This window comes from Tachyglossus aculeatus, chromosome 9 (assembly GCF_015852505.1).
Source record: "Tachyglossus aculeatus isolate mTacAcu1 chromosome 9, mTacAcu1.pri, whole genome shotgun sequence".
NCBI classification, from domain to species: Eukaryota; Metazoa; Chordata; class Mammalia; order Monotremata; family Tachyglossidae; genus Tachyglossus; species Tachyglossus aculeatus.
In genome coordinates, this window is record NC_052074.1 from 28,515,035 (window position 1) to 28,533,320 (window position 18,286).

Below are 18,286 nucleotides of genomic sequence, written 5' to 3' on the forward strand. Positions count from 1 at the left end.
GCACAAGCAGTTGGACCGTGGAGGGATGAGGGGAGGAGAGAAGAAATGAAAGAAAGGAGAGGGAAGTTCATTTCACCTGTGACACAAGAGGGACAGGTAGGGTCCTTCTAGCCTAAGCTTGGTCCCTAGAACACAGCTCTTGAGCCTCTGTTGCTTCCTGGTTGGACGATGACCCATCAACCTGGACTATGATGGGCAGCGTCAATCCATCAGTGGTTTTATTAAGCACTTACTACGGGCAGAGCACTGTACTAAGCACCTGGGAGAGTACAACAGAATAAGCAGACACGCTCCCTGCCAAGATGATAATCTAAAAGACTTTAAGTGTTGCCTTGGCATGACCTAGAAAAGATGGGGATGCTTCAAAAGGGATGATAACTAATAATAATAATGGTATTTGTTAAGCTCTTACTATACATCAAGCACTGTTCTAAGTGCTGGGGTAGATAGAGGATAATCAAGTTGAGCACAGTCCCTGTCCCACATGGGGCTCACAGGCTTAATCCCCACTTTACAGGTGTGGTAAATGAGGCACAGAGAAGTCAAGTGACTTGCCCAAGGTCACACAGGAGACAAGTGGCAAAGCCAGGATTAGAATCTAGATCCTTAGTCTTAGGCCCATGTTCTATCCACTAACATGGGCAGTTTCACCTTGCAGAAAGGCACACATGTGCCTACATTAGCTTCAGAGACCCAAACTATGACTCTTGCCTCTTATACCCAAAGGAGATTTCCAGTAGTATGCTAGGGGCCAAGCAGAATGTACAAGGAGTCACAATCCCAGCTTACAAGCTTACAATGTTCTGTATATTTATTTCCGATGACAAAGTACAGCCTCAACTTTGGGTTTCCCATCACATGTTGCATCTATATTTAAGGAGATGGTTATCTACACCACAATGGTTAGTGCGGGAAGGGGATTTCCTGATAATGGCTAATTAGTTGGGTCTTCAATTCCAGGAAGTGTCCCACCTAGGGGACATTAGGACTGCCACAAATTGTTTTAGGGGGGAAAACGGGGAAAAAATGTGTGGAAAATGCCTCATGTCTTAGGTGATTTAACTTTGGTACAGAGCAAATGAGAATGGAGAGATATTTTTCTGAAGATGCAGTCTGACTTCCAGGGGAATCAGCTCATTCATTCAATCGTATTTATTGAGCGCTTACTGTGTGCAGAGCACTGTGGTGCTCATAATAATAATAATATTTGTTAAGTACTTACTATGTGCCAGGCACTGTACTAAGGGCTGGGGCAGATACAAGATAATTGGGTTGGACACAGTCTTGCTGTAGACTGTAAGCCCGGTGTGGGCAGGGATTGTATCTCTTCATTGCTGAATTGTACTTTCCAAGCGCTTAGTACAGTTCTCTGCACACAGTACGTGCTAAATAAATACGATTGAATGAATGAATGATGAATGATTCAGGTGGTAACTGGACAGGTGTGCATTCGCTCAGTCAGTCTGCATCCTTGAGTCCTTGGATTCCCCCGAGAAATTTGTTATTTTGTCACTTCCTTTCTCAAAACTAAGAAGGGTACTTACTCAGAAGTCTCTTTAAACTGTAAATTCATTATGGGCAGGGTACATGTCTGCTAATTCTTATGTATTCTACTCTCCCAAGCACTTAGTACAGTGCTCTGCACATAAGTGCTCAGTTAATACCATTGATTGATAATTGACTTGTGATGGGCCAAGCTCTACATTAACATCAACATTAGACTAAAAGACTTACTTGATTGTACTCTTTCAAATGCTTAGTACAGTGCCCTGCACAGTGTAAACACTCAATAAATACTACTGATTGGTTGATTGATTAGATGAAAGAGAACAGGATTGGACAAAGTCTCACAGTGAAAGAGGAAGGGAGAGGAAATATCTTCTCCTGGAGAAGGGGAGTTAGCAGTTCTCAAATCTACTTGAGCTCACCACTACTACTCAAATCCACTGCTCAAACCACTTGAACTCAAACTCCCCACTTGACCTTGGGAAGGAGGTGAGCTTTTTTTTTTTAGTGGTATTTATTAAGCAGCCACTATGTGTCAGGCACCATTGTTACAGTGTACTCTTCCAAGCATTTAGTACAGTGCTTTGCACACAGTAAGCACTCAATGAAGAACATTGATGATATGATGATGATGATGATGAAGAAATGAATGTTCTCTTAGTGGAATAAAAGAGGAGCATGTTAAGCACTCCCAGAGAGTTTAAGGCACAAGGGAGCTCCAAAGATAATTCATTCAATTATTTTCTCAGGAGCAGCATTGCCTAGTGGATAGAGCTCAGGCCTGGATGTCAAAAGGACCTGGGTTCCTATGCCTGTTCTGCCATTTGTCTGCTGCGTGAGCTTGGGCAAGTCACTTTACTTCTCTGTGTCTCAGTTCCCTCATCTACATAGTCAGCACTCAACAAATACCATTAACAAACAACTGAATTATGTTAGTGATTTTGAAAGCACTATTCAAGATGTTTTAAATACGTTATGTCCCTGGAAACCCAAGGAAATAAGCTGCAACAGAAGAAAATAATGGAAGAATTCTTACTCACCAGAGAATGGACAATGGGCTTTAAATTCAAGTTCAGGGCAGTTTGGGAAGATTTAGTCACCATGAGGAACAGAAAGAATAAAACTGTTCTCTCCAGAGACTTCATTTCTTCTGGCTGGTGATGTGGGATCTGAAATGGAAATTCAGCGATTTAGAGATATGACAATATTTGGGGTAAACTTTGTGGTGGACAAACTTCAACAATGAAAAAGAACCTTATCGAGGTAGAAAAGAAGAGATTTATCCACAAGTCAACTCACTCCCACACTTTGTGTCACTCTCAGGAGTAGTGACAGTAAACTGTTTCTCAAGCATCTAGTTTGAACAGCAGGGCAGAGATTTTCAACTTGAGGCACAGCCCCTTAAGAATATTTCAAAAATTCCATGACAGGGTGGTGAATTTTGCCCTATGGCATGTTATTAACTGACCCCTTCAGCTGAGTGAAGGAAGGTCAAATAGGGGTGTCCAGGATGGCTATATTTGTTATTGTTAAGGTACTTGTGAAACACATACTCTGTGCCAAGCACAGTTCTAAGCCCTGGGGTAGACACAACTTAATCAAGTTGGACGCAGCCCCTATTCCACATGGGGCACCCAATCTAAGTAGGACGGAGTAGGATTTAATCCCCATTATTCAGTTGAGGAAATTGAGGCACAGAGAAGTTAAATGACTTGCCCAAGGTCACACAGAAAGCAATTCACAGAGCCAGGATTAGAACCAAGGTCCTCTGATTCCCAGGCCCAGACGTTTTCCATTTGGCCATGCTACTTCCATGCTGCTTGAATTTCCTGGGAAGCCAATAAATATCCAGGAAAGTGACTAATCCAGGACATATGATTATGTCTCATGGTGCATTGCCAACTATAACAAAGAAATTCCCATCTATCATCAGAGAGGACTTTATACACACCCCATCCCCATAAAGCACAGACTTGTTCACTGCTTGCTCCATGTTTCACCGGGTGTTTGCTCTCAAATGACCTTCACATGGATCATTTCTTTGGGTTGCTATGCTTCCTCCATTCTGGTCCAGATTTCCTTGAGTTCGACATTTTCACTTTCTTCAAATTAGAAATTTGTGCTATATCTTTCCAGGAATCAGAGCTCCTTCTAAATCTCACCTAAACCCTACTTCTGATGCAAAGTAATGACCTTAGGACTTAGTAACCACAGATAATTAGGGCCAAGAAAGGAAACTATTTAGAGATCCACTATTAAGTGTATCCTCCATTATAGGTTGCATTTGATATCAATCAATGAATGGTATTTTTTGAGTGCTTACTGTGTGCAGAGCACTGTACTAAGCCTGGAATCAAGTGGCCAATGACAACATTCCCATACACCATATAAGGCAATGTGTAATGTGATGATCTCACAGGGGCCGTTTTCCAGAAGCATGAAAATTTTGCACGATCCTAGAATGTTCCTTCAGGAAGATCCCTGATTCTCTCACTCATTCCAGGGTTTTTACGTTTCCTTCTAAGGTCAGTGTGAAGTTTGGCACATTGTCTGAGAGTCCTGCTGAGAGTTAAAAAGACAGACATGGAAGTGTCTGCTTCAATATCGCAACCGGAGGCGGGGCCAGCCTATTGAAACCTGGGATGTCCACTATCAATCCCTCAACAGCAATAACTGGCCACCTAACACAGGGAATAAGGCATCCAAGCAAGGTGATCTTTGAGACTGGCTGCCCAGGTTCATATGACATAAACATGCCTTATGCCAGGCAGGTGGAGTAACACCACAACATCATACACATACACACCATTTTGCAAAAGTCTGTCAGGACTCTGACCATTTCTCCCAAGGCCCTGACTCACTCCAGAGCCTGTATATCTTCTCACTGACTCCCCTGGGAACATGGACACTATTTCTGGCCCACAGAATTCCATAGCAGGAGTCAAGGCAGAGGAAGAGGAAGGGCATAAAGATATCTGGGACCATATCCACAAGATAGGATATAGATTATGAATCAATGATATTTATTCAATCATTTTATTCTTACATTGTACTCTCCCAAGCACTTATTACAGTGCTCTGCACACAGTAAGCACTCAATAAATGAGATTGAATGAATGAATATTTGAGAGTCTACTGTGTGCCAAGCACTGTACTAAGCACTTGGAGAGTACAAAATAACAATAAATGGACACATTCCCTTCCCTCAGTGGGCTTGGTATTTATCGAATGTTTACCTTGCTCAGGGCACTGTACAGTAATAATACATAATTATGTCAACTGTTAAATATCTACCATGTGCCAAGCACTGTAGAAGGATCAGGATGGATTACAGATCAACTGAAAGTGAGACTGTGTGGTACAAAATCAGATAAATGGCTACTCTATCCTGAAAACAGGCCCTTAGGTCTGCCCCAGAAGGAGCCCAGATTTTTGCCCAAGGTCTCCAAAGCTGAGACACAAATTAAGCCCTGAAAGCAGGTTGACCTGCATTTCTCCTACAGGTGGGAGGCATTCTTCTATTTCCCGTTATAATAATTGTGGTATTTACTAAAGTGCTTACTATGTGCCAAGCACCGTGCTCAGCTCTGGGGGAGATACAAGCAGGTTAGATACAGTCCCTGACCCACGGGAGGCTGACAGTCTGACCTAAGAGGCTCTTCTCATAGGAGTAAACATCTGTTAACTTCAGCATCACTAGAAATCTTCTGCTGCCCTCAAGCAAGTTACTGCCTTCTGCCTTAGTTTCTCCTCTTGGAAGTTAGGAGAGAATGGGAAAAAAAATCAATCAATAAATCAATCTTACATATTGAGCACTTACTGTGTGCAGAGCCCTGTACGAAGAGCTTCCAGGCCTCTAGACGCTAATCTCATTATGGGCAGGGAATGTGTCTGCTATATTGTTACATTGTACTCTCCCAAGTTCGTAGTACATTGCTCTGCACACAGTAAGAGCTCAATAAATACAATTGACTAAGCATTTGGGAGGGTACAATGTAACAGTATAACAGACACATTCCCCGCCCACAACGATAAATGGCATACTGCTGTCGGAGGTTGAATTAGCCAGAATAAGTATTATATGCACTCGCCTCATTTTGACAGTGAAGAGCATAACTAGTGTTTGAAACACCTAACAATGAAAGGCATATTTACCCTGCAAACTGTGTGATATTTGTTTGCTGGGAGACTGCCACCATGAAACCATCCTGGAAAACCTCCTCCACCTTAGAAACAACAACCCAAACCCAGGTCAAGCTAGGAGAAAACTCTCACCCTGTGACATTTGAGTTACGATGCCATAGACCCATCTAGAAAACAGCCAGATTCCTCATTTGCAGACTATTCGCATGATTTTAAAGCTCAAAAAAAATGTATAATTTTATCCCATGTAAGAGGCCTGATTGACATGAATTGTCAGCTGGGGTCAGATAAAATTTCCAATGGCCAAGGAAAATCCCAAGGCATTGTCAGACAATTTCATAGTGTGGTTGTGGATGGCATAGTGTAGTATGTCTTCAAATTTCCAGAAGTATCCTTTGTCTTCAAATCCTGCATTCCCTTAGCCCTTCCCCCCTTCCACCCTCTACTTCCAGCCTGTATCCCCAGCCTTGTTTCCCTGGGAACAGATGAAGGCTTATGAAGATCAAGGCGGAAGGAGAGAGAAATTAAGATGAATCGTCATCAATACCATCAACAGTGTTTATTGAGCACTGTGCTGAGCAGGGTACTGAGCAGTGCCTAGCATTTGCAAAACACTCTACTGAATGCTCTCTTTGAGAGGTAATTCCGAGGAGAGCGCTGCTTTGCCTGTAAACTGCTAGTCTGATTAGTTGGGTATGTGCAAGAGAGATGACCCACCAAAATAATCATCATCCTAAAGACCTACATTATAATCAGATCAATCAATTAATAGTATTTATTTGACTTACCACATGCAGAGTGCCGTACTAAGGGCTTGGGAGTGTACACTACAATGAAGTTGGTACACATAATCCCACAGTCTTGAGCAAAACCTGCTATCAAAGTGCAACTTTACTGGTGCTGAAATGGGATGGTGGGTAAGAGTATGTTAACGTAACTGCTTAACTGGTCTTCCGTGCACAAGTAGACTTCTTTAACTTTTAATTTTACTTATTTAACCTGTGTCACTCAAGAAACATTTATTAAGCTCAAGATATCCAGTTTGTTCATTCATTCAATTGTATTTATTGAGCACTTACTGTGTGCAGAGCACTGTACTAAGCGCTTATTGTGGGCACAGAACATATCTACCAACTCTGTTACATTGTACTCTCCCAAGCCCTTAGTACAGAGCCCCGCGCACAGCAAGTGCTCAATAAATAGGATTTATTGATTGATTGATTGATCAATAATAATAATTATTATTAAGGTATTTGTTAAGCACTTACTATGTGCCGGGCCCTGTACCTTAGTACGGGTGAGGTGAATACCAGCAAATTGAGTAGGACACAGTCCCTGTCCCACGTGAGGATCACAGTCTCCATCCCCATTGTACAGATGAGGTAACTGAGGCACAGAGAAGTGAAGTGACCTGCCTCAGGTGACAAAGCAGACAAGTGGCAGAGCCGGGATTAGAACCCATGACCTCCTGACTCCCAGGCCTGTGCTCTATCCACTATGCCCTCTGCTTCTCCTAGCAAGCTGTTGCACATCTATAAAGTTGTGAAGTCCATCAATGCAGAATAAGAGGTCAAGAAGTGGACTGGCACTAATAATATACTCCAGTGTTTAGAACAGTGCCAGCGCTTAGAACAGTGCTTTGCATATAGTGAGCGCTTAATAAATGCCATCATTATTATTATTATACTCTAATTCAAGATGTGCTTTGTTCCTTTGAGACAGAGTTCCTTGGGGACAGGGAATGTGTCTACTAGTTCTACTGTATTGTACTCTCCCAATCACTTAGTACAGTGCTCTGCGCATCCACATTCAATAAACATCACTGATTAAGAGGATCTTCATTCTATGGAACTATTTCATTTGCCCCCAAACAAAAGGATTGAATTTATTCTAGTTCTGTCAGCAGGAATCTTCTGTGGATCAGCTGCAAGAACTAGGTGAAGCAGTGTGGCTTAGTGGATAGAGCACGGGTTTGGGAGTCAGAAGGACCCGGGTTTTAATACCAGATCTGCCACGTGTCTGCTGTGTTACCTCAGGTAAGCCATTTAACTTCTCTGGGCCTCAGTTACCTCATCTGTAAAATGGGGATTAAGAGTGTGAGTCCCACATGGGACAGGGACTGTGTCCAACCTGTTCAACTTGTCTCTACCCCAATACTTAGAACAGTGATTGGCACATAATAAACTCTTAACAAATAACATTATTATCATTTGCCTAGTGGAAAGAGCATGGGCTTGGGTGTCAAAGAACCTGGGTTCTCATCCCTTCCACTGCTTGCCTATTGGGTGACTTCCAGAGTCTAGAGGGTGACCTTTGTAGACTACACACCTGTAATGGGCAGTGAACATGTCTGAATCTGTGGTATTGTACTCTCCCAAGCACTGAGTACAGTTCTCTGCACACAGAAAGTGATCAATAAATACCATTGATTGATTGATCAATTAATTGAAGAGGGGGAACGTGAAGTTCTATTGCCAATACCATCCTCTTAATTCAGGCCAGTTGGATCCAAATGGCAGGAAAGGTGGTGGGAGTAACTGTACCTCTAGACTATGGAGTCTAGACTGTAAACTCCTCCCTAATAATAATAATAATAATAATAATAATAATAATAATAATAATAACATTGGTTAAGTGCTTACTATGAGCCAGGCACTGTACTGAGAAGTGGGGTGGAAAAAAGCAAATCGGGCTGGACAAATCCCTGTCCCACCTGGAGCTCACAGTCTCAATAACCATTTCACAGATGAGACAACTGAGGCCCAGAGAAGTTAAGTGACTTGCCCAAGGTCACACAGTGGACAAAAGGAGGAACTGGGTTTAGAACCCACGACCTCGTGATTCCCAGGCCCATGATCTATCTACTATGCCATGCTGCTTCCCTTCCCTGCTTCTATGCTATAAGTCTCCTGTGGGCAGGGAATGTGTCAACCAACTCTGTTGCACTGTACCCTCCCAAATGCTTAGATCAGTACTCTGCTGACAGCAAGTGCTCAATAAATACCATTGATGGACTGATTGATTAGGTAGGGCCAGGGAAATGGTAGCACTGCCATTTCCACGGATTTTATTTCTAGTCCTTCCAGGTCAAAGCCAGAGAGCTTGAGAACCTGAGAACACAGAACTCCTGAATCTTGTGCAATTCCTGTCAAGAATATGATAGTGCAAACATGGAATTAACGATAGAAAGAGCGGGACATCTGAAACTCACTTTACCGGCTGGAGTAATTCATATCCCCACCACCGATTCTCCATTCTAAACAAGAGGATTGATGAAGGCCATTGTTCTCTGGGGTCCCCGGGGATCACCCAACTGGAAGGAAAAGTTCCTTCACATCCTGAAATCTTTCTTGACTGACACCAAAGAAGTCCGGGTTAAAAAAGAGTCACTAGCTCGCACGCACGTCCCATTCCTTGGCTTAGAAAAAGGAAACGAAATGAAACTATGTCTCAGTCAGGTCTTATATCCTCATTCTAAGACATTGTTTTGAAAGTAAAAAAGCACCCTGGGTAAATTTGGAGAGTTGGATTGGTCATGGAGTGCTATGTAGAGCAGCCAGAGAATATACTGAATGATTAAATGGCCACAGAATGGAATTACATAAGACCAAAAGAAAAAGTTTTCGGACTACATATTTTCAAATATTTGCTTTGCACTTGCTCTGTGCCAGGCTAGGGATCTCACAGTCTTAACCCTCGTTTTACAGGTGAGGTAATTGAGGCACAGAGAAGTGAAGTGACTTACCCAAGGTCACACAGCTGGGATTAAATCCCAGGTCCTCTGACTCCCAGGCCCATGCTCTTTCTACTAGGCCACACTGCTGCTTATTTGGAAAGAAAACCCGGATAGCTCATGCATGGAGGTGGGGGAATTGCTTTCGTGGATGATAATCGAGACTAGGGATGAGGACCATTTTTATGAGCTATTTTAGCTCTGGGGGTTGGGATTTCTTCACATTTTGACCACATATTGACGAGATTACTTCCACAAATCCCCCTCTGGCCCCATCCTGTAATTCTGCAATGAAAATTAGGGTAGTTTAGTTCTTAGTAAGTCAATGTTCATTCAGAGAGTGGGTGACTACTACATTTTCATGGAAAAAGTGTTTAAGCACACAAAGGACAGTCTCTTTAAAGACTCCCCCAGCCGTGGGTGTGACCTAGCCATTGGCAGGGTCATCTTCAAATCCAAGGACAACCCTATTATTACTGCAACATTGCTGCCATGGTCTCTGCACCTTGGAGAATACTTGATGATATACAGGGTGGGCAGAAGAAGCGTGGTAAGGACATATCTACGGATTCTCTCTAGACTTCTTGTAAGCATGGAACATGCCTACCAACTCTGCTGTCTTATACTCTCCCAAGTGTTTCCTACAGGCTCTGCCACTCATCAGCTGTGTGACTTTGGGCAAGTCATTTAACTCCTCTGTGCCTAGTTACCTCATCTGTAAAATGGGATTAAGTCTTTGAGCCCCGTGTGGGACAACCTGATTACCTTGTATCTACCCCAGTGCATAAAACAGTGCTTAGCACATAGTAAGTGCTTAACAAATACCATCATTATCTTCTAAACTGGGAGCCTGTTGTTGGGTAGGGACCATCTCTTTATGTTGCCGATTTGTACTTCCCAAGTGCTTAGTACAGTGCTCTGCATGCACTAAGTGCTCAATAAATATGATTAAATGAATGAATGAATTATACAGTGCTCTGCACACAGTGTGTTAATAAATCCCACTGATTGATCAGTTCCTTCAAGTGATGCCTCATAATGGGAATGCTTTGAAAGAATAGGTTACAGACTGATTTGGTATGAAGCCACCCTAGAAGGAAAGGTTATTTTTCCAGGGTCAAACTGGGAGAAGAATCAGAAGGGCTCTGAGTTGAGCACCCATCAAGCACTGATACTTGCCTCAGCCTCATAGCCCTATATTCATATCCTTATACTCTACAATTTACCCAGGCTCTCCTTTATTTTAATGTCTGTCTCTCCCTGTATACTCTAAACTTCCTTTGAGTAGGGATCACATCCACCAGCTCTATTGTATCTTCCCAAGCTCTTAGTACAGTGTGCTGTACACAGTAAGTGCTCAATGAATACCAATGATTGATAGTAGTAATGGGATTGATTAGGGATCCAGACACTGTATTAAGCAATTGGTGAACAGCAAGTAACACCTAGAATCGGAGAGAGAGAGAGGGAGAGAAAAGAGAGAGAGAGAGAGAGAGAGAGAGAGCGAGAGAGAGAGAGAGAGAGTGTGTGCGCGCAAAATCAGGCTTTTTGATCACACCCCCAAGCACTAAACCCACCACTGTAAGGTAGTTATAGATTTACAGATTCAAATCACTACCTGATGCGCTTTCTCACTGGAGTTCCATAGAAATCTAGGAATTACTCATAATGTGGATGCAGGACTTGAATACTTAATCCCAGGGAAGTGAGCTAAGAGAAGCAGCTTGGCCTAGTGAAAAGAACACAGGCCTGGGAATCAGAGGACCTGGGTTCTAATCCCTGTTCTGTCATTTACGTTATTATGTGACGATGAGAAAGTCATTTAACTTCTCTGAGCCTCAGTTTCTTTGACTGTAAAATGGGACAGGGACTGTGTCTGGACTGATAACGTAGAATCTACCCCAGTGCTCGGCACATCATAAACACTTAACAAATACCACAATTAAATGAAATTGATTATTCCGTTGCTCTTTCACCTTGGCCCTCATCCCGGTAGAATGCAGTAGTTTTTAGCAGGAGTGGCCTTGGTCACTATCCCCTTTGACTCTTTCATGGCATTAAATATTTTGCAGATCTCCAGAAGGTTTAATTTGACTCCACAACTTCACAGCTTCTGCTCATTGGTATGGAGGATGGGTCCAATTAGACATGACAAGGGTGACATTTTGTCAGTCTTTGCACATTTTAATGTGAGGTTAGTAAGTAGCAGGTGGCTGTTGTGTATGCTGCATTTGTGGCTGCAGATCTCACTTTGGCTCTTTTGGGACACACACAACCCCAGCCTTCTCCATCAGCTGCGGCTTTAAGGAAGAAGTACAACAATTTGTTCTAGTTGAAAATATTTACCCTCATTAATTGCATTAATGAAATAACACTCATATTTCAGCCACAGGGCCCACAGAGGCCAACGTACATCCATGACCAAAGCAAACATCAGACCCAACACTAATTTAAATTTGCCTTTGGTTCCACTTTATTTTCCCTTTAAACTCAGTTCATTCCGACACTGTGTCGCCTGACATCAGATTATGGGGAATGCTTGTTTGTACACAATGGGATCAACTTTTCCAAAACAGATTGACCATGTGTTTGGTTTGATAACCTTTTTTTTTTTTTCTTTCCTTGCCACAATTCACTGGGGAACTTTAACCTTTAAGGGAGAGATTCCCATCGGTACAAAAACAGGCTTTCATGTTTCTCACACTACTCTTATCTCTCCAATCTCCAGATATTAATATAGTCTTTGGTGCAACTCCCTTCTCCACACTCCTCCCAAAACAATGTCTGCAATATATCTCTCTCATTGTAGTGTCACCTAGATTTAGTGGTCTCAACTTTCAGGGCTTCCCCCCACACTTTAAAACTCTATTTTTGATTCCTGATGATGTCTCTGGAGAACGGAAAAGGAGGAGGAGGAAGATAAGGGTCTGCTGTGTGACCTTGGGCAAGTCACTTCATTTCTCTGGCCCTCAGTTACCTCATCTATAAAATGGGGATTAAGGGTGTGAGCCATACGTGGGATAATGACTGTGTCCAGCCTGATTAACTTGTGTCTACCCCAGCACTTAGAAGAATGCCTGGCATTGTAAGCACTTAATAAGTACCACAATTATTGTTATTATATGACGAGGAAGAAGAGGAGGAGGAAGGAGTACCCCACAACATTTACATACATATCAATCTATAATTCATTTATTTTGCATCTCCCCTTCTAGCCTGTCAGATCTTGTGGGCAGGCATCATTTGTTCCTTCTCTGTCATAGTGGACTCTCCCAAGACCTTAGTACAGTGCTCAGCACACTAGGGATTGACTGATGGAGGCGAAGGAGGTGGGGCGGGTAGGGGGGGTGGGTGGCCGGGAGGAGAGGAAGGAGGAAGGGAAGAAAGAGGAGAAGGAACAGCAGGATAGCCTAATGGAAAGAGCACAGGCCAGGAAGTCAGAGGACCTTGAATTATTTTACATCAGGGCTTGGGGAACAAAGATGTCAAAGGCAAGCCTGACAGCTTAAATTTATGACCTAGAAATCATGTGGCATCCCCTTATCATATCCTGTTTACCTAGAACATTTTATCTACAACTTTGTTCAAATCTGTATAGAATATCGAGCCAAAGGGCTTCCCTGAAATGCACTTGAAAAATAGCACTGCTCTTCTTACTGAGTGAGCTATAATTCAGTGACGATGAGAAAATGTCTCCATGCATTCTATGTGTCCTTGTTTCACTCCACCTTGATATGTTATTACTATTCATTTTCATTTTGGATATAATACAGCAGAAGTTTGGGGGAACTTCCATCTCACAGCACAAATCTGTTCTGGAAGAACACAGTCCACAAATTGACAAAAGTAGATTGAACATAGGAAGAGATAGCTGTGTGTCTGTGAATGACATCGTTCAGGGTAGATGTATGCAAGCTCCATGATAAACACAGACTGTGTTTAATTCCCACCTGGGTATTTTCTCCCAGCCCGTAGTACAGTGTTCTGCACACAGTAATGACATAATAAATACTACTACTATAATAAGATTACAATAATATTATATGGTCATGCATATGCATGTGTGGTTGACACCTGAACACGTGAGTACTACAGTATATGTTCCCTAACAAGAACATAGCATGACCTAGTGGAAAAAGCATGAATCTGGGAGTCAGAGGACTTGGTTCTAATTCCTGCTTCACCACTTCTCTTCTGTGTGACCTTGGGCAAGTCACTTAGCACTCTCTGTGCCTCAGTTTCCACATCTGTAAAATGGGGATTAAATACCTGTCCTCCCTCCCCCTTAGACTGTGAGTTCCATGAGGGATAAGGATTGTGACTGACTTGCTTATCTCATCACCATAGCCCTTAGCACAGTGCTTGGCCCCTAATAAGAACTGAACAAATACTACAATTAATAATATCATTAATGCAACTTTTGCATCATAGGATAAATGGATGTGTACTAAAAGATGTTCTCCACTATGTTACTGTGGTTGCTGTTTACCATTGTGATCAGAGACACTTTTCTACCTCTTTACATCACTGGATATGTGAGGCTGTTATTTAATAGTAATAATTATGGTATTTTTTAAAATGGTATTTGTTAAGTGCTTACTATGTGCCAGGCACTGTACTAAGTGCTGGGGTGGACACAAGCAAATCGGGTTCGGCACAGTCACTGTCCTATATGGGGCTCATGATCTCTATCCCCATTCTACAGATAAGGTAACTGAGGCCCAGAGATGTTAAGTGATTTGCCCAAGGTCACACAGCAGACAAGTGGCAGAGCCGGGATTAGAACCCATTTCCTTCTGACTCCCAAACCCGTGCTCTATCCATTGCACATGCTGCTAAACTCTGTTTAAAGAGAGTTACGTATCTGACTCTGAGTGTGGGATGATGCCATAGTCTGTTTCCCAGAAGTGAGGGCCAAATGTGCTTTAAGCACTGAACCCTGCAAGAGACATCAGGAAAGAAAAGTGAAACAGTAACACCCATCTTAGCCCTCCAAAGGCTTGAGGTGACCGATTAGCACAGAAACACAGAGACTTAACTCACTCAATTCATTCAGTCCTATTTATTGAGCTCTTACAGTGTGCATTGCACTTAGCACTATACTAGAACTGTGTCTTGCAATTCCGAAACTCCGGTCAGGCACAGCTGGATATCGTTAACACTGGGGTCAGGGTGGGATGCACCCTCACCAGGAGAGTTTGCATTGAGCTGTGTCAAACCTTTTCCCCCAAGCTTTCTCCCATCTCTCCCTAATCTGCCAAGGCCTGAACGGTTAGAGATCAACAACCTATATTCAGGAATTAGCAAAGGTAGATTTCTTCATCTCTTGTGCTATAGACTCGAGGGTACCTTCGCAAGACAGTCCAAATGCTCTACTTTCACAGAGAATTTCTGAAATATGATGAAAAATGAAAGTCTTTTTTCATGGAGAACCACATATATGGATTATCATGAGTATCACATATATGGACTATCACCAAACTGGCTTTCAGCAGTATCCAACCATGCAGTTAAAAATGTGCTTGGCATATTCACCTGTCACATTTGTCAGGCAATTACTCTCCCCACTTTCAAAGCCTTAGTGAAAGGCATGTGTCCTCCAATAGGCCTTCCCTAAGCCCCCCTTTCCTCTTCTCCCACTCTTTTATCACCTTGATTTGCTCCCTTTATTCACTCCTCCCCCCCTCACAGCCTCAGCCCCCCAACACTTATGTACACATCCTTAATTGATTTACCTATATCAATATCTGTCTCCCCCTCTAGACTGTAAGCTCATGGATGGCAGGGAATGTATCTGTCATATTGTACGCTCCCACATACTTAGTACAGGGATCTGCCCAGAGTATCCACTCAATGAATAAGATTGATCAATCACACTGCATCATTTACGTAAGGTTGCTCTGCAACAAAATTGATCGAAAAGGAGTGTGGGTTAAAGAGGTTTTGAAATGGTACATGATCAGTCCTATGCTAATTCAAGGTTGCAAATGGCCAGACATGTAAAACAAATGGCTCCGCGTGCACAGGGCAAGTTCTAGCATGTTGTTGGCTTAATAATAATGCTTTTGCTAAAGTGCAAGGATAGGAGATTTTTGCATGAACAGTGGAATTCCTGGTTGGGAGAACATTAGTGTAAATGCATCAACCTAATGCTTCAGCATCAGTAATCTAGAGAAGCCAAAGGGAGAGAGGCTGTTACCTCTGCCTTATATCTCTAGCCGAAGCTCCACCGCCATTTTGCATCTGAAAAAGGAGAGTAAGCCCCTGAAGGCCTGCTCTGAACCTACCTAGCTTCTCTCCTATCCCCACCCTACAGTCAGGGCTATCAGAAGGACACATTCAACAGTTTGGTTAAACTAGGTCTCACTTTTGGGAGGAACCCTTGAAGTTGGCAAGTGTGATAATGATAATAATAAAAAATAACAATTATGTATTTGTTAAGCACTTACTATGCGCCAAGCACTCACTGTTCTAAGCGCTGGGATAGATGGAAGCAAATTGGGTTGGACATAGTCCCTGTCCTATTATTACATAATAATAATTATGGTATATGTTAAGTGCTTACTGTTGTGCCAGCACTGTATTAAGTGCTTGGGTGGATACAAGCAAATCGGGTTGGAAAAGGTCCCCATCGCACATGGGGCTCACACTCTTAATCCCTGTTTTATAGGTGAGGTAACTGAGGCCCAGAGATATTAACTGACTTGCCCAAGATCACACAACAGATGCGTAGCGGAGCCGGGATTAGAACCCAGGTCCTTCTGACTCCCACATTCTTGCTCTATTCATTAAACCACACTACTTTTCTGTGATGTGACTAAAGTTTCTTCAAACCTTAGAAATACTCTTTTCTCAACATAAAGGCTGATAGAGTGAAGAATGCCAAGGAAGCACTTCTTTCCTAGCTAAGTATAAGAGTTCTGAGCCAATATCCAACAGGGAAAGGAAGTGGGGAAGGAAAAAGAGGCAACTGGGAGGTACCCTTGAGAAACCAAGAGAAACTACACTCTGCAAAACATTAAGACAACCTGGGACCCCCTCAGTTTTGGATTTTGACTCTTGGACCCCCAGGTGAACAAGAAAAGAGCCATGGTTGCAGTGATTTTTCCTCCACCCTACTCATTAGTGAAATGGCTTCAAAGACATGTGTGTGAGTTGTAAATTACAACGTTTTATAAAAAAACTTTTTCCAACCAAATGAATGAAGAAAGTTCTACCCATTTCCACTACAAAAAATTAATTACACTAGAAGGGAAGGAAGACTCAAGGCAGCTAGTAAATTAAAGTGATTCAGCAAAGACTTCTTAATCCACAGCCACTTCACTACTCTTTCTCTTTCTCACTCCCAGCTGCTGCCATCTCCTTTAGGGTCTTTCTTCAGGCAAATCACCCTTCCATGAAGGAACTGATGCACTTTTAATGCCAAACCTCATGCTTTGAACTATATGATCGCAACCTGGACTGCAAAATATTCTCCATGGTCTTTCAACTTCTGCAAACATACCCACAGTCTTCTACCACTTCCTATCCCCTAGAACATAGGGTGAAGGACAAATTCATGTAGAAATCTGAGCTGTCGACTGTCACATATCCAAAATGGTTTTCATCACCACTTGAAAGCCAAAGTGGGCACAAACAATAGTCATTTTTCATTCACTAGCTCTGGAAAAGAAAACTCCTTAGAGGAATAATCCCATCCCCCAACACATATGCTATTTGCATTTGCCCTGTAGTGATCTCTCCTCTCAACCTAAGAAGTACAGCTGGCAAAATGGAGTCCAGTCTAATGAAGATGAAAGACTTTTCTAGGTCTCTCAGACATGTTAAGTTCCTTCAAGGATGCTATACGCAGTAGGAAAGAAGTCAGAGAGACAATAATTGAGGGAAAAAAAAAGAAAAGAAAACTCACTTTACCCATCTGGAGCTGCCCCAGCAACAGTCGATGTTAAACGTCCTGTTTTCCACTCGGTGCCATTTCAAAGAAAATCCCTCCTGGGGGAGTTGGCCCAGAGCAGGACAAATGTCACTGCTGTGGCTAGATTGTTCTATCTGGGTCGTCAGGTTGGCCCGAGCCCGAGGAAACTGAGGAGATCTGGGGCCGGCCGCCGACCGAGACCAGTGAGATCTTCTGGAGACTGAAAAGCAGTTCCCAGATATCTCCTTCACCAAACGGGCTGGGCTATTCTTCTCCTGCCTATAGGAAATCCTTCAGCTTCCCCTTGTCAGCAAACCACCCCGTAGAGAGGCGAGACTCATTCTGCTGATGGCCCTCACTACGTATCTTTCCTTTCGACAAATAAACGCCTGTGGAAAATCTCCCCCAGCGGGGGCCTGAGGAGAACTCCAGTGCTGCTGCAGGTAGGCCGGTTGGAACCAATGGAATGAAGCTCAGACTTTGGGGAAAAACAACTGAACATCAATCCGAGCGCAGCTGGCAAGCTGCCCAGGCTCTCAGATCAGAGTGTTGATTCTAGCCGCCCTGGAGGTCTACTGAATGAAAGAGTAGAAAAACCTCAGGGCAGGGAGGGCCCTTCACAAGTCACTGTGGGGCAGGGAGGGCCCTTCACAAGTCACTGTGTCCAATCCCCTGCATTCAGGCAGTCTCCACCTAAACAGATCGTGGAGGGTAGGGAATGTCACTGGTATATTGTTCTATTGTACTCTCCCAAGCGCTTAGTATAGCTCTCTGTACATAGTAAGCTCTCTCTCTCTCTTCAAATATATATATATATATATTTTATATTTGTATATATATGTGTATATTATTATTATAATATATATATATGCGCTCTGGGAAGCAGCACGGCTCAGTAGAAAGAGCCTGGGCTTGGGAGTCAGAGGTTATGGGTTCTAATCCCGGATCCTCCACTTGTCAGCTTTGTGACATTGGGCAAGTCCCTTTAC

At 42.9% G+C, this 18,286-nt stretch overlaps 1 protein-coding gene across 3 annotated transcripts in view; it reads right to left on the reverse strand.

Annotated features, from left to right (window-relative positions):
• The window catches only part of ADGRF5 (adhesion G protein-coupled receptor F5), a 69,315-nt gene extending 51,661 nt beyond the window's left edge, over window positions 1-17,654 (reverse strand). For all 3 annotated transcript variants that reach the window (XM_038751043.1, XM_038751041.1, XM_038751042.1), the window contains exons 1-2: window positions 17,292-17,654; window positions 2,547-2,675 (exon numbers count right to left, since the gene is read on the reverse strand). In XM_038751043.1, the coding sequence (XP_038606971.1) occupies window positions 2,547-2,675; window positions 17,292-17,300 (138 nt within the window). In that variant the 5' untranslated portion in view covers window positions 17,301-17,654. The remainder of the gene's footprint in view (window positions 1-2,546; window positions 2,676-17,291) is intronic.
• Window positions 17,655-18,286: the final 632 nt, after the last annotated feature.